This window comes from Carcharhinus amblyrhynchos, chromosome 10 (assembly GCF_965287045.1).
Source record: "Carcharhinus amblyrhynchos chromosome 10, sCarAmb.v2.hapA, whole genome shotgun sequence".
In the NCBI taxonomy this organism is placed as follows: Eukaryota; Metazoa; Chordata; class Chondrichthyes; order Carcharhiniformes; family Carcharhinidae; genus Carcharhinus; species Carcharhinus amblyrhynchos.
The window spans coordinates 58,903,750-58,924,984 of NC_137333.1; the positions used below are offsets into that span (position 1 = coordinate 58,903,750).

Genomic DNA, 21,235 nt, shown 5'->3' on the forward strand with positions numbered 1-21,235 from the left:
ACAGGTGCAACAGACATTTAAATGCATCTGTATGCATTTAAATTGACTTAATGGGCTGCACGCCCAACTTTACTGGCACTTCCCCCTTTACCACTATGTTCACCCATCCAGAATTGGCACGAAACAGACATGCTCTATAAAAGTCTGATTCAGGCGTTCCAGTTAGTGAGGAGGTCAGTGCCGAGCGTCCAACAGCTCTCTGCTTGAGATTGGTCAGGAGGGCAGGAGGTGGGTCTGCTGCCACTCTGCCTGAGATTGGTGACGGTGGGGAGAAAGGGAGCTCTGCTGCCACTGTTCTTGAGATCCGTGGGGGGAAGGGGGCCCACGATCAGTCTGGGTGGTGGAGGGTGGGTTATAAGGGGGTCAGTACTGTTGGTGGGGGGGTTGGTTGGGGCAAAGTCTCCCCCTGGCTCCCACAGACTCAGAAAGAATGTGTCAGGGAAGCCACTTTCTATCTTTTTTTTCTGTGTATGTGGAGTTGGAGGCGCCGATCGGAGCTGCAGAATTTTGGGTGTGTTAAGTCCTGCCCATGAGCTTCTGCAGCGCAATTCGGACTCGCTGATATTTTTTCAGGCAGCAAGCATATGGGGGCACCTGAGAACGGGTCTAAATGTCGGATTTGAAACACTCCCAGTTTCAAGTTCGCCAGCACTTAGAATCAAAATGGTAAAATAGGACCCTTGGCTAACTTATTGGCAGACACCTCATGTTTTTCAAACCTTCAGATAGTTGAAATGTGATATACCATATGGTATATCATGGCATCTGTGCCTCTTCTACTGCCATTCTGCATCCTGAATGGAGGTATTATATAGAGACTCTGACTGGGGAGACAAAAGTCTATATCTACATTTTATGAAAACTAATTTGGTTCTGGCGTAGTATTACTAAGAATAAGAGTTGATTGGTCATCCTTTTTGTACACCTGACATTGGCAAGTTGAACATTCTACAACTAAATAGAATATGCTATATTTACTTTATAGTCAATAATCTGACACTGTTTACTCTTTCATTATCTAAAGGTTATGAGAATAAATTAGGGTGAGTTATTAGAATAACAAGGGTTTCTATTCAATCCCTGAGCAACTCTCTATCATCAGATATTATTCATACAAACTCATTGTCTAGATCATAGGTAGCATTCACTCACATATGTCATATTTGATACTGAGCATGAGAAAAATATCAGACTAATGCCTAAAAGTGAATACCTAAAGGTCTTCTGTGATGGAATCAAGATGCATGACACTGTGTCTCAGTAGATTTATCTTTCTAATAGTTGCAGCAAACAATCTTCAGTCAGAACTAAACTTGACTCAAGTGGAAAGTTGAGTGAGATGTTCTGAAGGATGCTTTCTTCCATTGCGTGTGTTCAACATCACCTGAAATCATAATTCCAAGTGTTATCAAATACAGATTAACAAATGCAAGTGGGATCATTTGGATGTTATAGGCAGTTCCCTGGTATATTTTCCTATCTGCATCCTCTAAACATTTAAATTTAAACAACTTGGAATTACAAGAGGTGTGCACAGAGTTACCTTCTGGGCTGTATTACAGATCCAGTCAGATAATTGAGCCAGTCATACTGAAACCACTGGTCCCAAACTGGCAGCTGCAATGTGAATACAGCGCTGTATGTTCTTCCAAGGATGTCAAAACTGTGGGGCTCCTTTGCTGCTTCATGTTTTTCTCCTCTTAGAATTTTCAAAGGGTGGGCGGTTAGGCCCAGGCTAGTGACATTGATTATGCTTGATTTATCTCCTTTGTTTTCAAATTTTCTTCCATATTTGTGGCACCCCAATTGCTACCATTTGGCCCTTCGCCTTAGTTCTGTGGATGAAGATATTTCATAACATTGTTTTCACTTTCATCTAATTCAGGATAGGTGGAAATGGTTTTGTATTTAGTTTTAAATTAATTTTATACAATTAAATGTTTTGCAATATTTAAATTAAAATGATCATTTGCTGTCATTCACTCCATCCTTTGGCATTAAATGTCCATTCTCTTGTGACAGTAGAATGAAGATATATTGACATGTATGTAATGCACATTCCAATGAGAAAGGAAAAATGCATGGGTAGAGTCCATCATCTGTGGTTAACTAAATAACTTCAAAGCAGTATTAAACATAAAGTAAAAGCATATATTTACACAAAGACAAGCCGCAGGTCAGAAGATTGAAAAGAATATAAGGAACATCAATGAATGACAAAAACATTGATAATGAAGGAAAAATTAGAATATGAGAAAAAGCTGGCCAATAAGATGAAGGTGGACAGTAAGAGTTTCCATAGATACTTAAATAAGAAAATAATGAGCATTGTTCCTATAGGAAAGGCATCTGGAGGATTAATAATGGAAAGTAGATCTATGGTGAGTGAATTAAACAGGTATTTGGCATCTTTCTTCATTATAGAGAACAGTAGCAACATGCCAGAAATAGCTGCAAATCAGGAAATGGAAAGGAGAGAGGAATTCAGGGAAATTATATTCACTGGTGTTGTAATATTGAGGAAATTGTTGGGTCTGTAGACTGATAGATCCTTTGGTCCAAATGGTCTTCACCTTAAGGTCTTGAGAGAGGTTTTGAGTGAGATAGTTGATGCATTGGTTTCAATTTTCCAAAATTCCCTAGGTTTGGGGAAGGTTTCATTAGACTAGAAGATAGCAAACATAAATCCCTTATTCAAAAAGGCAGGGAGGCAGAAAGCAGGAAACTGCAGGCTGATTAGCCTAACATCTATCATCAGGAAATGTTGGAAGCCATTATTAAAGATGTTACACAGGATACTTGGAAAATTTCAAAGCAATCATGCAGAGACAACAGAGTGGTGTGAGATTGCACAGCTCTGAGGTACAGAGGGATCTAAGAGAAAGATTTTTCAGCTGCGCTCACCCTGAAACTGGAAATTCCCACCCAAGATCAAGGGACCTTTCCATGGTCCGCTCCTTGTCCACTCCAATTATCGTGGTGAGTGGGATGGTAAAATTTGCCCCAAGTATCTTAGTGCATGAATCACTAAAGGCTGGTATACAGGTGCAGCAAATAATTAGGAAAGCTAATAGAATGTTGTATGGGGCATTGGTGAGGCTGCTTCTGGAGTTTAATGTACAGTATTGGTCTCCTTATTTAAGGAAAGATGTAAATGTATTAGAAGCAGTTCAGAGCAAGTTTACCAGGTTAATTCCAGGAATGTGTGGGTTGTCTTATGAGGAAAGGTGGGTTTGTGTCCAATACAGTTCAAAAACATAAGGGGCAATTTGGTCTTTTAAGATCCTGAGGAATCTTGACATGGTGGATGTGAAGAGGATGTTCCCTCTTGTCAGAAAATCTAGAAGTAGGATCACTTCTTAAAAATGAGTTGCTCATTTAAGACAGACAGGTCTATTGTTTCCTCTCAGCGTTGTGAGTCTCTGTAACTCAGAAGAGAGTGGAAGCAGACTCCTGATCATTTTTAAGGCAGAGCTAGATAGATTTTTGATTAACAAGGGGGTGGAAATGTGGAGTTGAGGTTCCAAGCAGATTATCCAAGATCTCACTGAATGGGAGCAGGCTCGAAGGGTCGAGTGGCCTTGTTGGTAAGACTGCGAAACAAGAGGAAATATTATAAGAGACATTTATGTAAAACATTTTTGTGACTCAAATCTGTAATCTTGTGTGACATTTGATTGAACTCCCTTCTGTGTCGTAAAGAAGTAGTTTTTGCCTACCTTATTAACTTTTTAAATAATGTTTGAGACGTGCTGATGGATCAGCGGGCATATTGCCTTATAAATAAGAAAGCTGTGTCACTTTTTACTCGGCTGTTGGGATACCCCGCTGAGCGCTGATTGGACACCTTCGCACACAGGAACCAAAGAAGCTATAAATGGATGATTTCTCACATCTGCTCGATGAGTTTTCAGAAACGTTACACCACTGTGTGTAATATCATGCTGAACTGTCGCTCTGCGAACACAACCCTGCGAACATCAGGCAAAATCGCCAGCATGCGGAGCCACTCTCAGATGCATCTTTTCCTGGTTTTGTGCTGTCTGCCTTTAAGTTCAGGTGTGTAAGTTTTGAAAAATAAGTTTAGAAAAGTGCACGAAAAATGCGGATCAGCCCGTTTTTAATGCTCTGAAAATACAGATGCTTGACAAAAGATTAAACTTGGAATGGAAAACGCCGTATGTTGGCTGTAAATCAATTCAATCTGGATAACCTGTTAGATTTTACACTTGAGTGACTATGTGTAACTTTGCGATTTTAGACTTGCTTCGTTGTTTAGTAGAAACGTGTTAATAATATCATTACAACTGTATTTATTTTTGGATGCTGTAAATCAATGATAGTTATGAAATAATGATAGATTTCTGGGTTTGGGTCCAGCTATTCTGTGGTTAAAATTAGATTTGATTTAAGGTTTAAATCTGCTATATCTTCACAGTATCACGAGCAGGAGAGGTGGGCTGTAAAGCCTCTTTCGGAACTTTAGCTGTTAATGATCCTTTGTTTCTAATCAGGTCCCGCTCAAGGTATCTGCCGTTCAAAACACGATCGGATAATTCCGTTTGTTGTACGATTCTGATCTGCAAAACTGGCTTAATTTGTACATTCGTTGTGAATCGATAATCATGGACATTACCGCTCAGATAGAAATGATTGCAACAATTTTTAATATTAGTAAGGGTGGGAGTTTTGCCACTATCAATTACATTGGAGTTCAAACAAATTGCATCTTATTGTTAGGATATGTGATGTCAATAGCTGATCTGAACTTTCAAACCACCAATGTGGCAAATATTTAATTTAAATATTTTTAATTTTAATAAATTCTTACTATTTTAGCTGGTTGGACCCTAAGACAGATATCAAAAAATGTTAAATATATTTTTATAAACGCTCTTCCAACTTCATAACTGTTAGGTGATAAACATCAGAGTACCTGTAATAATCAGTACACAATCTCACTCTCTCCAGCATTGCCAGTATTTGTTCTTGAGGGCCAAATACCAACTTTCAATTGTACTGACGGCTAACAGGTGAGATATTTTACACATTCATCTGCAGGAACTCACCAAAACTCCTTAGACAGTATCTTCCAATCCCACAGTATCATCTAGAAGGAAAAAAACAGTATATACTTGGGTTCCCCTTCATGTCACTCACCATCTTGACTTGGAAATATATCACTGTTCCTTCACTGTCACTGAATCAAAATCCTGAAACTCTTTCCCTAACTGCACTGTAAGCGTCCTTACATGACATGGACTCCAGCCATTCAAGAAGGCATCTCACTGCCATCACCTTCTCAAGAGCAACTAGAGACGGGCAATAAATGATGGCCTAGCCAGCAACACCCATATCCCATAAATGATTTTTTAAAAATTCTGCTCTTCTAGCTAAAGACCAAAATATGAATTGACACCACTGAAACATATTTCACACCAAGATATTGACATTCTTACACATTCTGCCACAACATAACTTCAAAATCTTTCTTCCATATGATACAATAAACTGAGACAACATTTGCTCTCTGAAGTGGATACAAACAAATCCATGGCACTACATCCAGAAAGAACAGGCAAGTTATTCCCAATGTCTTGGCAAGTATTCATCCCTCAATCAACATTACAAAAACAGCTGATCTGGCTATTATCACATTCTGTTTGTAGAAGCTTGATTGATGCAAATTGGCTGCTTTTTTTTACCCAATAACATTGACTTTGAAAGCACTTAATTCACTGTAAAGAAGTTTGGGATGTCTGCTGGTCATGAAATTAGACAAATACAAGTTACTTTTCTTCTTCTCAGTCTAATTCAAATTCCCATTTTCCATAAGTGCTTCATTGTCCTATCATTCACACAAACACTAGTTAGACTTCGTTAACATTATTTTACATTTGACCACCAGTAATGTGGTAAGTTGTGCATAAGTGGAGCAACATTTGTCAAAGATGTATCTAAATGAATAAGATACAATCAAGGAAATTACAAGTGGTTTGTTGTAGCAAAAACACTGCCCCTTTGAAAAATAATTGTGCCCTCCAATTACCAAATGAGTTTTTTAGTGATTTGCGCCATAACAGCAGTGTTTGAAATGGGTCTTTTTTATTGAGTCAAAGTGAGTGAACTTAATATGATACTACTTGATATAGATAGCCATTCATATTCCTCAATTATTTTAATTAATTAACATATAGGTTTGAGTATAATGCAGTCCTCACCATTTACACACTTAGCTGCTCTTACACTAATATTCTCAAATGAGGAAGATGTACCCCTGCTGATGGGACCATTAACAGTAGTCATGGAACCAAAATGTCAATTTATCTTTTTCCCCAGGATTCATATCAGTTACATTGGACAAACAAGAAAACTCCTATGGAAAATCGCTGTTAGGCTTTATAGGAAGTCATGGCTACTGAAGTTAATTTAGCTTTTTATTTCCTCAGGCAATATAGCAAGCACATTTAACGTCAACTTTGGCCAATTGTTGGTCAACTTTGGCTGTACTCACATCTCTTGAGTCAGAAGATTGTGAATTCAGGAGCTATCCAAAATTTGTGCAGCTAATCCAGCCTGTCAATTTAGTGAAGTACTGAGTGGGTGCTGCCTTACTGAGGATGTAAGCACCTAATTATGTTGATCCAGGCACTATAATTGATCCTTATTGATCCTTAGTGCTGCTTTATCGTTTTAAACACACACTTTCCATTAACAGCGTCCCTTTTAAAGGGTATGATGGGAATGGGTGTCAAATATTGTGTATCTATCACATCACTTAAAGGCAGCCAGCATGTCTATTTAAGTAATAATTTGCCTTTCTATTTTTTCTGCCAAATTGAACAGCCTCACACTTATCCACATTAAATTCCATCTGGCAAATTTTGGCCCATTCTCCTGGCCTATCTATACCCGTCAGTAAAATCTATATCCTCTTCACTGCCTGCTTTCCCACTGCAATAATGCTAATTTAGGACAGACAAATCAGCCCAGTACCAGCACAAACTTGCTAACAGAATTCAGTCATTAAATACAGGAGCACAGGCAGAAAAGAGCCAAGAGGTTGATCAGTAACTAAGGAGAATAAACCAGCAACTTAATTGTATGGAGCAGATGGGCAGTTTAAATAGCATTCCTCCCATGCCATTGCAGCCTATCAGCATTGTGCTTTGCCTGGTGAGATCTTTAAGTGATAAGTCAGGTGATATGAAGATCAACTCCTCAAAAACGAAAAGTGCAGGATCCACATTTATTCTTTGAAGGGATGTGAGTTTTGCTGGTAAGGCCAGCATTTGTCACGCATCCCTAATTGCCCTTAAATTGAACAGCTTGGTAGGCCATTGCAGTGGGCAGTTAAGAATCAAGCACATTGTTGTGGGTTCGAAGTTGTGTAAGCCAGTCTGGATAAGGACAGCAAATTCCCTTCCCTAAAGGACATTAGTGAACCTGATGTGTTTTTAAACAATAATCACCATTATGAAGCCAGTTTTTCAATTCCAGATAATGAATTTAATTTAAATTCCATCAGCTGCCCATGGTAGGATTTGAATCTTTGTTCCTAGAACCTTAGACTAAAGCTTTGAATTATTAGTCCCGTGGCTTGAACACTATGACACCCTTTTGGTCATCCTTTTGAATGCACTAGATACTTAGAGTATTCTGATCCTATATGGCAGGCTTTTGAAGTGGAATGAATGTGCAGCTTGCAGTTTTATTGGACCTTTCTCCCTTCACCATTACCAAAACATGAATTTAACAACTATTATCTCATTGCTCCTTGAAGAACTTTGTTATCTGTAGCCTGGCTGCTAACTTTGAATTGCTTTGGGACATCCTGATAATACGAAAGTTACTGTTTAAGTTTTTTCTTTCTATAACTGCAGATAAAATTTGATGACTGATGGTGGAGTTCCAACTCTGTATCTTCCCACCCTCTACTAGGCCAGTGTTGGAGCTCCTAAAAAAGGAAAAACAATAGAGGAAGGCAGAGAGAGGGAAGCAGGAGGGTAGATGCTAGGTGAAGGTTCACAATGACATTTGTGGAATCATTGGAAAGGGTGCAGAGGAGGTTTACCAGGATGTTGCCTGGTATGGTGGGAAGGTCTAATGAGGAAAGGCTGAGGGACTTGAGGTTGTTTTCATTAGAGAGAAGAAGGTTACAAGGTGATCTAATTGAGGCATACAAGATGATCAGAGGATTGGATAGGGTGGACAGTGAGAGCCTTTTTCCTCAGATGGTGATGGCTAACACGAGGGGACATAGCTTTAAATCAAGGGGTGGTAATTATAGGACGGATGTCAGAGGTAGGCTGTTTACTCAGAAGGTAGTAAGGGCGTGGAATGCCCTGCCTGCAGCAGTTGTGTACTCGCCAACTTTAAGGGCATTCAAGTGGTCAGTGGATAGGCATATGGATAATATTGGAGTAGTTTGGGTTAGAGGGTCATTAGATTCGTTCCACTGGTCGGCGCAACATCAAGGGCCGAAGGGCCTGTACTGCGCTGTAATGTTCTATGTTCTATTCTCTTCTTTCTCATTCTGCATTGTCTATCCACAAGCAGTACCATGAAATCTTCTTGTCACTTCTACTGAAAGTGCCATCTGAACTCTGTCCTTTAGTGTGGCATTCTACTGTTTTTCTTCCTCTGAATGTCCCCTTGTGGAAGAACTAGAGGGGGACGATGCACCAGATTCTTCTAGCATTGGCCCTGACAGTACTCCACCACACGAACACAACAAATCATTGACCAAAAGAGAAAATGCTGGAAAATCTCAACAGGTCTGGCAGGCTCTGTAAGGAGAGAAAAGAGCTGACATCTCAAATCCAGATAACCCTTTGTCAAATCATTGTCTCCCTTCCAAAATGCAATCTAGAGGCAGTCATCCTGTTAAGAACACGGCTGATGTCAAATATCAAGGTACTCCAAATCCCAGGAGGGAAGCCTGAAACACTTGCTCTCAACTGTATCTTGCAATTTGGTATAATGTGAGGAAAATTAAGAAAACCAGAGAAGGATGTCTCAGACAACTTTGTGATGATATTAAATGAAATAAAGGTTTATTAAACTGTAGCATTCACAACAAGAAAATCAACTAGAAATGCACTTAATTAATTCAATGGCGCTACACTGGGTAGAATTTTCTGGCCTTTCCCCTGGGTGGAATCTTCCAATCCCACCGATGGCTACCTCTAACCCCAGCAGGTACCCCAGCAGCAAAGGGTGCAGACTAGGCAATAACATGTACACAGTGACTGGACTGGAGGATCCTGTTGCTGGCTAATGGTGGGCCAAGGTGTGGGAATGCAAACTGCTGCACAATGCATGAGTGATCAGGTGGTACTGGAACATAAGGCATACGATATAGCTGGCTAGAGTGTTGGGATACTTTCCTGTGGAATAGTTTGGGCATCACAGGTCTCACCAGAGTCTGTTTGTAAAAGAAAGATGCTTGCAAAGAATGCAGCATAAGATTGACCAAAACCAACTGAGAAACAAATTTTGTGAATGCCTGCTAGACGTCTTGAACTCATTTCTGCTTTTTATGTAGTGCCTACCAATGCTGGACATCCATTTGACTCTCAGCAGAAATTTGGTAGTAACAATGGAACATATCCTAATTCATTACCATTTAATTGAAATATGTCTTCCCATTTAGGATAAATGCTATAGTAGATGGGAATCCAGTACAACACGTCATCACATTTCCTGGCCCCATCCACCTGAATACTGCTGAAAAATCATAGGGAAATTCAGATAGAATCTACCTGTTGTTTATGAACTAAATTTTACCTCCAACATTTTTCTTTACTCATTTGGTTACGTACTACTTTCCCATTCACTTGTCATGGTCCTATCTGTGAATGCTATATTTATTTTTAATGCGTGTTCTTCGCCCATTTTCATCTGTCACACTTATTTGTCCCTGTTGGCAGGTTCTCCACATCACTTCCAAGACTATTTTGAAGAATGGAACAATAACAGTGCAGAGGTAATATTGATGACTTAAATAAATGTTTGCTGGATATTAAGGTTGATATTGCCTAACTTTAGCAATAAATTACATTCTCTCGGGATGAGCAATAATAATTTAAAAGTACTTGTGATCTTGTTTTCTCTACAATAGAATTTGGCTTTGTGTTTCACTCACTGGAGAGCACTGCAGATGCAGCCTCAGGTAAAAGAAGAGCTTTTATTTGTTTCTCTGTAGAGATAGATGAGAAAGCAATGTATTTTAACTATAACCTGTCTGATGAATTATTTATTGGAGATATGTTAATTGTAGTGAACTAAAAGTATTTTGTTTCTTGTTGTTAATACATGGCTGGCAACTACAAATCTTGTTTCCCTTTTGACAAAAACATGGTCAAGCATTCTTCTGACATTCACTGCCTGTGATCACTCTTTATGAATGAGGATTTGGATGTAATATTGAATTGCTGCTGAGTCTCAACTTCCCTGTAAAACTCCAACAATCTTTGATATACAGTAAGAAGGCATTGTAATTTGCAAGCAGTGTATCTGTGACTTGCCTAAGGCAACAAAGGTTCCCTGAGCAGCCATGTCCTCTATGGTGTCCTCTATGATATTAGCCATGTCCTCTATGGTGTCCTGAAAGCCTCTGGCAGCAAAAATTTTTTAACAGTAATTTTCAGAATGATGAAGATAGTGGTGTCAGCTATGCAACAAGATGCAGGAGAACGCTGATTTCCCTCACTATCTCCAAAGTGAATCTCATGCATCAAATGATACTGTTTCTCTGAAAGAATCAAAAACTGGCAGGAGGGACACAGAACTTCAGCCCAAAGGATCTACAGGCAAGGGATCAGCTTTCCCAATTTATCAGAGCAACAGTGCCTCAGCAGCCTCAGGATTTTGCAGCATTTCACTGCTACTGTCTAGAACGAGAGCCAGCATTTTGCCAGAATGGGTTAAGTTGCAACATCAAGACCATGTCTCACTGCCTGAAACCTGGAGAAACAATGTAGGATGCAGTCATTCTGTCCCCCTGTCAGGATCTCCTTAGGTACAAGTCTTTCCAATGACAGTTGCTGCCATCATCATGCTGGCCCACTGTGACTGGTTGGGGAACACAAAGAAGCAGGCGTCTAATGCCTTGACTGAAATAAATAGCTCTGGCAAAGCCCGCTTCTCTGAGAAATGTGTCCCCGGCCCATTGCCACCACCAGCCTCTGTTCCTCCCCCGCCCACCTGTTCCTCTTCACTGCCACTGCAATTCTAACCATTTCATTAACATTTTTCCCAAAGTCTTTCTATCTTGACTGGAAGATAAGTAACATTTGTTTAGCAGTACAATTGCATCCCAGTTTCTAATGAGTAGAACAAACTCCTCAGAATTAGCATTATTTTAAAAATGTCGTGAAGAGGTAGCTAGTGTGATAAATTTCAAACATCAGACTGGATTGGGGCTAGTACTTGTCTGAGAATAAATATAAGTTATATTTGGATAGAGTAAATAAAACTTTTCTCTAAATCTGATACTGTCCTTGGATCCCAAAATGCAAATATTCCATTTTCCATCAATAACATCCTTTGCATTGAGTATGCACAAAAATAAGATAAGTTTGTTTCATTTCCCTTAGCTAGAAGAAAGAACATTTTGGATTAGCAGGAAATTTCATCTTGAGATGAAGGAAGAGAAAAGGATATTCCAGGTGATCTGTTCCACCTGATATTCAATACCCATTTATATTCTCCAATATTGAATGGCAGTGATATATGAATTGGATAATTACAATGTCTAAATAGCCAACCTTTTAGGTACTAAGAAATGGACAAAACCAATACTATATTGGAACAAATGACCTATCATAATCTGAGGCGGCACAATGGCACAGTGGTTAGCACTGCTACCTCACAGTGCCAGGGACCTAGATTCGATTACTGGCTTGGGTCACTGTCTGTGCAGAGTCTGCACATTCTCCCTGTGTCTGTGTGGGTTTCCTCCGGCTGCCTCGGTTTCTTTCCACAATCCAAAAGACATGCTGGTTAGGTCATTGGCCATGCTAAGTTCTCCCTCAGTGTATCCAAACAGGCACTGGAGTGTGGTGACTTAGGGATTTTCACAGTAACTTCATTCTAGTGTTAATATAAACCTACTTATATAAACTTTAGTGTTGTGTTCATGCTAAGTAATATGTATGAAATGTTTACATTTCAGTTCACTAAATTTGTTATGGAATTTTGCAATACCATCCTACAAAATATGTCAAGAACTGAGGCAAGTATTTGACATTAACCCACTGAAGTTATTTCAGACATGTTTTTCTTCAAATTTGGATAACTACCATTTTATAATTTTCAAAATCAACGATTTGTTACTGTAACTAATTAATTACCGAATGTTGTATCATTACACCCATTCTAGGGTGATGATAATGTGGGCCTGTCTAAAAGAGTGAGTATATTTTATGATTTTATCTGAAGATTAAAATGATGAAATTAGTCTCATTGTACATTAGTGAAGTCCTGTTTTTCTCTGATACAGTTTTTATTTCATTACTCGAAAACGCAAAAACCGCATCTGAAAAATGCAGTAAGTATTTTGAGTTAACAGGAAACTATCCCAACACATTAAAATGTTTTGTTAGTACTCAGATATCTGTGTTGTCATATTACCGTAATATTCATCTAGAAGGAATTAAATAACTTAGCTTCCCAGTGCTATTTTAATTACCAATAGTAAATAAATACTTTCTGAATCCATAACAAAAGAACAAGTTAGTTCATAAAAGTTCAAAATCAAACATTTTGCCCTATAATTTAAAGTTAAAAATGTTTAATTGCTAAGACTGAAGATAAAACTTTTAAATAATCATGCTGTTTTGATGTCAATAAGCCTTAGCAAATCTGTCAATGGGATAAATCTGCTCAGCAGTTTATCTGCAAAAAATATACCAGAGCTGTATCGTTTGAAAAGTTAACAATCTCTTATTATTGATTGGTGTTTATCATGTCTTTTTGTTGTAGTTGTCTGCTGTGCACCCATTACTGCATCTTGCTCCAAAGCTCTCTGAAAGAAGAATGGACACATCTCTCGATTCTGTATGCATTTTTTTCTTCCATTATCTTTTTTCACTCTTTGTGTTATGACACATGCCTTGATTAGCTGTACTCAAAACTCAAATTTATATCATGTGGTTTTTATAAAGAACATATAATCTGAAAATGATAAATATTTTTAAAAACTATATGAAGTTTCTAATATTACTAAAAAACTACTTTGTATTGATCATGACCAAAGGTTGAGTCTGACTTGATATAAAAATTAGAGCATGATGCTCAGTGGTGCTGAGTTTTAGAAAAATGGGCAATGGTTTGTGTAGAGCTTTCTTAACATCCGGTTTTGATTTCAAATTGTCAAATTGAGAATGCCTCCAAAATCAAATAGGCAATGCAAAAGGAGAATTTTCCTGATGGTGTTTGGATTCTCTCCCACCCACTGAGGTTAGAGACCAGAATTGAACTGGAGGCAGCCTCCAAGTGGCAGATTAGAGTGCTATAAAGCCTCCCCTTTATCACCCCAACATGGATCTGCATGGGATGTGAAGGCCACAGCCATGGACCCATGCTGTGGAAGGATTCTTCCTTCGAGCTAGTGCCTTACAGCTGTGGACAAGAAGAATTTTTAACTTTTTACAATGCTTCAAAAAATAACTTCAGTTTGAGATGTCCTCATGCTCACCTCCCTTTCTCAGCCAAACCCACCTATCTTTGTGGAGCTGCTGGTCAGAAACACATTTAAATGAGACTTCGATGAGGAGGCCTCCAGGAAGTTGCACTGATCATATCCCTCCCTACTAGGCCTATCTATAACCCTCAATCCAGAAGACTCTTAAAAGACCCTATCGAATTTGCCTCCACCACCTCCGACAGCAGCCGATTCCACTCACCCACCACCCTCTGAGTGAAAAACCTAACCCTGACATCTCCTTGGTACCTACTCCCCAGCACCTTAAACCTGCGTCCTCTTGTAGCGACCTTTTCAGCCCTGGCAAATAGCCTCTGAGAATCTACCCAATCTATACCTCTCAACATCTTATAAACCTCTATCAGGTCACCTCTCGTCCTTCGTCTCTCCAGGGAGAAAAGACCGAGCTCCCTCAACCTATCCTCATAAGGCATGCCACCCAATCCAGGCAACATCCTTGTAAATCTCCTCTGCACCCTTTCTATAGCTTCCACATCCCTCCTGTAATGAGGCGACCAGAACTGCACACAGTACTCCAAGTGGGGTCTGACTAGGGTCTTATTAAAGCTGCAGCATTATCTCCCGACCCCTAAACTCAATCCCGCGACTGATGAAGGCCAGTACACCATACACCTTCTTGACCACATCTTCTACCTGCGAAGCTGATTTAAGAGTCCTATGGACCCGGACCCCAGGGTCCTTCTGATCCTCTACACTGCTAAGAGTTTTATCCTTGATATTATATTCCTTCATCCCATTTGACCTGCCAAAGTGGACCACTACACATTTATCTGGCTTGAAGTCCATCTGCCACTTGTCCGCCCAGTCTTGCATCCTATCTATGTCACTTTGCAACTTCTGACCAACCCATCCCTCCATTTCCTCATCCAGAACATTTATGAAAATGACAAACAGCAAGCATCCCAGTACAGATCCCTGGGGTACTCCACTGGTGACCAACTTCCATGCAGAAAAAGACCCATCTACAACCACTCTCTGCCTTCTGCAGGCCCAATTCTGGATCCACAAGGTAACAGCCCCTTGGATCCCTAACCCTAACCCTAACACTCGATCACACTTGATCAAATGCAGCTTGCTGTCAGGGGCAGTCACCCTCACCTCACCTCTGACCTTCAGCTCTTTTGTCCCTGTTTGGATCAAGGTTGTAATGACGTCAGGAGCTGAATGATCCTGGCAGAACCCAAATTGAACATTAGTGAGCAGGTTATTGCAAAGCAAGTGCCACTTCATAGCACTGTTAATAACATCTTCTATCCTTTTATTTATGACTTTTACTGGACGGCACGGTAGCACAGTGGTTAGCACTGCTGTTTCACAGGGCTTGGGTTCGATTCCTGGCTTGGGTCACTATCTGTGTGGAGTTGCACATTCTCCTTGTGTCTGCGTGTGTTTCCTCCAGGTGCTCCAGTTTCTTCTCACGGTCAAAAGATGTGCGGGTTCGCTTGATTGGCCATGCTAAAATTGCCCCTTAGTGTTCTGAGATGAGTAGGTTAGAGAGATTAGCAGGTAAGTATGTTGGGATACAGGGGTAGGGCCTGGGTGGGATTGTGGTTGGTGCAGACTCGACAGGCCAAGTGGCTTCTTTCTGCATTGTAGGGTTTCTATGATTCTATGATCAGGAGTAGAGTGAAGGGGCGGTAATGGATTGGATTTGTCCCGCTTTTTGTGTACAAGATATACCTGGGCAATTTTCCACATTGCCGGGTAGATGCCAGTGTTGTAGCTGTCCTGGAACAGCTTAGATACGGACGCAAGATGTTTTGGAACACAAGTCTTCAGTATTATTGTCGGAATATCGCAGGACTCAGGTTAGAACAGCGAGTGATTTTTTAAAAGTCTTCCATTTCAGAAACAACAGCCTGTACAAACAGAATTCAGCAAAAAGGTAGACCTAATACTTTCCTAAATAGTATGTCATAATGTTTTTTTCTGCATTATATTAAGAGATTTCCTCCATATAACATGATTTTATGTTGCAGGGTAATTCTGGGAAGATCATTTTTTTCTGTTTACAATATATATAATTGTCATATTGTTCTATTTGATGCAATTATAGGATATGGTAGTGACATTACAGCTTGCTTATGTCTTTTTCAAGTCAGTTTTTGTGTTTCTTTTGTAATATTGTTACATATTTTGATCATTATATTTTATATGATTAATTCCAGTCTCGTAATGGAAGAACTTTCGATGTGTTTTCACAATAAACAACACATCATCTGAAACGTATGTACATTTACACAAACATCTTTTCTGGTGGAGTAGAAGCAGAGGGTCAATTTATTGCACTCCAGTACTTTAATTTTATAACAAATAAAGGTGTATTTATTGGAGACTGAATGGTGAAGTGTTTTAATATACTATCATTCAGTTCAGGGGACTGGATTTGAATCCAATGCAGGCTGATGGGATGAAAGCATTATTTCTAAGTTACCTTTGGGATGATAAACGATATGAACTGAGTATGAGCTGCCATAACTCTGGCCTTGGTGCACAGGGGTTCACTATGTTACAAACGACATTGACGTTAAATGCGAGCGTATCTCAAAACCCAGAAGGGTAACTTGGAACATAGGCCCATAGTGGTGTAAATGTTTTGTTGGTATTACGTAAGGAATGAAATACAGCCCAGGGAGGAAACAGTCCAGTTGCTGTGTGAACAATTAATAAAGAATATTTATTAACTTAAAAGAAAAACAAAAACACACACAAGGGACAAAATGTTACCACCTCTTACCTCTCAAGTAAGGGGCTGACAATGGAAAAGCCGATTGATCTTGGGCGGGATTTTACAGCTTCAGGACGAGCGAGGTCATAAAATCCTGCCCAAGTTCTATTAATCTCTTAAGAAACTTAAGGACATTGATGGTTATGCAGACACAATTTTACATGAAACTATCTCTTGGTCCCCAAAGCTACCTTCTTTTACCTGAACTCTGAGCACCCCTTTTCCCAAGCAATATCCAATTTTCAGTAACTATATGAGCCAAATCCAGCAAATAATTATCACAACCAGCTTAAGGTGGACATGTTTGGGAAATAGGTTTCTGGTTCAGCGAAGGTGGAAAATTATGCCTTCTCTCGGGAGACAATGGGTTGGATTTTCTGGCTATGAAATGGTGCGCTGAATTTTCTGTCCTACCCTCTATGACTCCCACGACGGCTGGGAAATCCTGGTGATTAGCTGCAACTTGTTGTAGCTCTTGCGTTTAGCTGTCTCTCTCCCTCCTCTTCCTGTTTTTCTATAATTAGGGTTCTAATAGTTTTGCCTATCGCGTCAGCTTTTGGTAGATACATGTCAATTTCCTTATCTCTCCGTTTTGATGTTACCACTTTTAGCGACCTCTTCTAGTTACCACTTCTAGAGACTAATAATTCACTAGTTATATGTCTAAAATATTTATTTCCCACAGATGGACTAAAAAACAAAGAGAAGTACAGAACAGGAATAGGCCTTTTGGCCCTCCAAGCCTATGCCATTCATGATACCTGCTTAAACTAAAACTGTATGCACTTATGGAGTCTGTATCCTTCCATTCCCATCCTATGTATTTGTATTTGTCTAGTTGCCCCTTAAATGCCCCTATTGTACCTGCTCCCACCACCTACCCAGGCAGCGCATTCCAGGCATTAACCGCCCTCTGTGTAAAAAAAAACTTGCCTCGCACATCCCCTCTAAACTTTTCCCCACGCATCTTAAACCTATGTTCCCTAGTACTTGACTTTTCTACCCAAGGAAAAAGCATCTGACTATCTACTCTGTCCATGCCACTCTGGACTTATAAATCTCTCGTCAGGTCACCCCTCAACCTCTGTCAGTCCGGTAAGAACAAATCAAGTTCATCCAACCTCTCCTCATAGTTAATACCCTCCAGACCAGGCAACATCCTAGTAAATCTCTTCTGTACCCTCTCCAAAGCATCTGGTATTTACCCTGCAAATCCATTTCACGTAAAAGGGCAATTTAACATGGCCAATCCATCTAACCTGCACATCTTTGGTCTGTGGGTGGAAACCAGAGCATCGGAGGAAACCCATGCAGACACAGGGAGAATATACAAACTCCATACAGACAGTCACCAGAGGCTGGAATTGAACCCAGGGCTCTGGCACTGTGAGGCAGCAGAGTTAACCATTGTGCCACCCTTTATTGCCTCTGTGCCCCATCATTGGAGTTTCAGTGGTGGTATGAAGAACTGCAGCATTCTCAACTGCTGGAGGATGAAAGTGTCACGTTAATGCTACAATAGTGAGCAGACATAGGCAAATCACATTTGTTGTTACATAGTGGAAGCCTTTTCTGTTGATCAATCTGACTGACTGGTCACTGGTGCATTAATGGCCGCATGGTACTGTCAGTGATCTCATGGATCTGTGGGAATCCAGCAATAGAGACAATTCCCACTGTGTTTTTGTGCATGTTCAGCTGTTTAAAATATGTCATTTGCCCTGCTTACAAATACGGCATCATTGCAAGGTGCAATGTGCCAAAAACCTCCAAGGTTATCCATGTCTGGGATTCTCCATGCTGCTGCAATGAATGGCATTTTGGTGAAGAATCCATAGTGTTCCCATACTGTATAGCTGTTTGAGAGTCACTATGGTCCACGACTGATCCTTGGAATGAATTAGAGGTGAAGAAGTTCAAGGTCATCATGGCTTTAACATCTACTGACATAACACAATGAGCAGTACTGCAAAGGGTGAGGTCATCCTCAACAAGTGCACACATCTCAAATACCATCCACATGGATAGACAATATATTTCCACTGGGAACGCACTGGAAAAACCATTGATTTTCGGCCTTGTGTTCTCGTTTCTTTAAAAAAAATAACATTTTTAATAAGTAAATGAATTTGGTCATATTATTTTTAGTCTCAACTGCACTGCATATAGCTCCTAAAACGCAGTGGAATCTGATGAAAATGGTTTATTGTTTACATTGCAAAATATCTGATCTGAGGATATTCAGACAATACAACATTGATTTGCACTTTTGAATATTGTACAATATTACAATTTATAACAACTATACAATTAAAATTTATTTTTACTTACAGATTGTTTGTTTGGAATAACCACTTAGGAATAGCAGAACTGTTACAAGCTGAAATCGATCTTCATTCCCTGAAAGTGTCTAATAATCATTAACTCAAGCAAATTGTAACTTTGGACAATTTGTGGTGAAAAGCAAGATTGTTGAAGAAAATTTCAAATGTGCTTTCTACTGTCAATAATAAATATCTCACACAGCATTTGTTATTTCCTATTGAAGTATTGTTCTGCTTTTGGACCATTGGATTTTCATAGAATAGTTTGCAGGATCAGCAGCACTCCCAGATAATGGTGTATCAAATGAGGAAAGTTTCAGTCACTTGACAGGTCTGCCTGTCTCCCAATGGGGCACAAGGAAAAGCGTTAACACTCTGACATCAATAAAATACAGCATTGGTGTAAAATGGACCAAAGTGGGGCCTTAATTAGAATAATTCATTGCTAGCTATGATTGTAACACTACATTCTGCACTCTCTTGTTTTCTTCTCTATGAACAGTATGCTTTGTCTGTATAGCACGCAAGAAACAATACTTTTCACTGTATACTAATATATGTGACAATAATAAATCAAATCAAAATGCCTTCTTCTGTGGTGTGGAGGTTTTCTATCCATTCAAAGAGAGTTCTTCGGAGGCAAAAATGCATTGAAGTGCAGAGCTGAAGTTATTCTCACTATTTTCCTCATACACACAGCACCCTTACCACCCCCCCTGCACCCACTGCACTCAACATAGCTGGATAAATCCTCCTATGTTCATTACCTGATTAAATAACGTTGCAGCAGTGCTCCTACTACCACTGCCTTAGACTAAGGCCACTAACAACAGATGCATAGCATCAAATAGTGCTCAATGAATAATATAGTTGACCATAAGAGAGAACTTCCTCACTTCCGTAGGAACACATTGATCTGTTCTGCCATAAACTACTACCAGACTCTTCATTTAGGCAGTTAGAAACAATGCTTGTCATAATCTCAAATGGCCCTAGCTACATAGGAACAGGAGCAAGTCAGTTAACCCCTTAAAGCCTGTTCCATAATTCAAGGCTGATCTGTGACCTAACTCCATATACCCACCTTTGCCCCATACTTTTTAATATGTTTAGTTATCAATCTCAGGTTTAAAATTAACAATTGATCTAGCATCAATTTCACTTGTGGAACAATGTTCAAACTTCTGCCATCTTTTGTGTGTAGAATTTAGAAAACAAATCTCATTGCCTTTCTGCTGGTGCCCACAAGAAGCCTAATCATTTTCATGCTCTCCTCATTACAGTACATTCAATGAGATGCCAGCATCAATGAGCAGTTAATTACAGGGGTGGGTGGAAAACCCAACATTTCCTCTGCAAAGCACTCCAGGAAGAATAGAAGCAATCCTGCTGGTTGGGGATGGAGAGGATGTAGGCCTGGGGGGACCAGCAGCAGGTGGGAAAGTTTTTGTCAAACCAAGAGGAGTATTCAACGTATCAATGTTAAAAGTTTCTTTCCCACAGTTTGTGTGTGACTGCAGCAGGCTCTTCAAGAGCAGTTCATTCAGCTGCTCAATGAACTGTTTCCATTCCAGCTGGCATAATCCAAAAGACGTGCAGTTTAGGTGCATTAGCCATGCTAAATTCTCCCTCAATGTACCCTAGCAGGCACCGGAGTATAGCAACTAGGGGATTTTCACAGTAACTTCATTGTGGTATTAATGTAAGTTTACTTGTGACACGAATGAATAAATTTAAAAAATTAAAAACAAACAACAAACTTCCTGATATCTAACATCAAGTAGAATCCCAATTAACGGACTGAAGTTTGCCAAACCTACACAGATTGGCTGGGAGATGGAAAGACTGGTAGAGTGTTGGGAAGGACCTCAGAAAGGGAGCCTTACATGTTGCTGCTGTCATAGCCAAGGAGGCGAGAATCTCAGTGGCCCAGCCATCCAGCAAATAGCCAATTGAATCACTTTAGTGCCCAAATTCAGTGTCATTTTCCATCATTGTCAGCATTCTGCCCATGTCAGGAAAAGTGGGGAGAGGGCACTGCTCTGTGAACAGGTTGCCAGAAAATCCCTGGAAGTCTCCTGGCATGTTGCTATGGGAGGAACAATCCATTGTGGCCGTTCCATTGCCCAGAGAGAGCCCCCTCCAGTGGCAATGGCCGACCAATGACTGTGACACAGTTTGAAGGTAACCCACTGCCCATTCTCATCACCAGCATCCTCTTCCTTACCCTGCAGTTTCAGCAGTAGCTACATATAAAGGTGCCATGCTGCCAGCACTGGGCATTGAAAAAATAACTGGATGACAGTACTCACAGCCTGCTAATTGGCCTCTGCTGGCAAAATGGTGCCCTGGGATCCTACCAAATATTGAACAGGTACATTATACTGGCCAATCATTCAGTGTACATCGTACCGTGCAGCTATTCAACTATACTAATCATACAGGCAAGCCTGT

At 40.0% G+C, this 21,235-nt stretch overlaps 1 protein-coding gene across 1 annotated transcript; it reads left to right on the forward strand.

The window, feature by feature from the left end:
• The first annotated feature begins 3,941 nt into the window (after nucleotides 1–3,941).
• Nucleotides 3,942–18,881, forward strand: LOC145349288 (neuromedin-U-like). Its single transcript, XM_080197795.1, has 9 exons — nucleotides 3,942–4,059; nucleotides 9,933–9,988; nucleotides 10,124–10,174; nucleotides 12,179–12,238; nucleotides 12,386–12,415; nucleotides 12,506–12,553; nucleotides 12,988–13,062; nucleotides 16,101–16,288; nucleotides 18,791–18,881. Exons 1-9 carry the CDS (start codon nucleotides 3,942–3,944, stop codon nucleotides 18,879–18,881), a joined length of 717 nt encoding a protein of 238 aa, XP_080053921.1.
• Nucleotides 18,882–21,235: the final 2,354 nt, after the last annotated feature.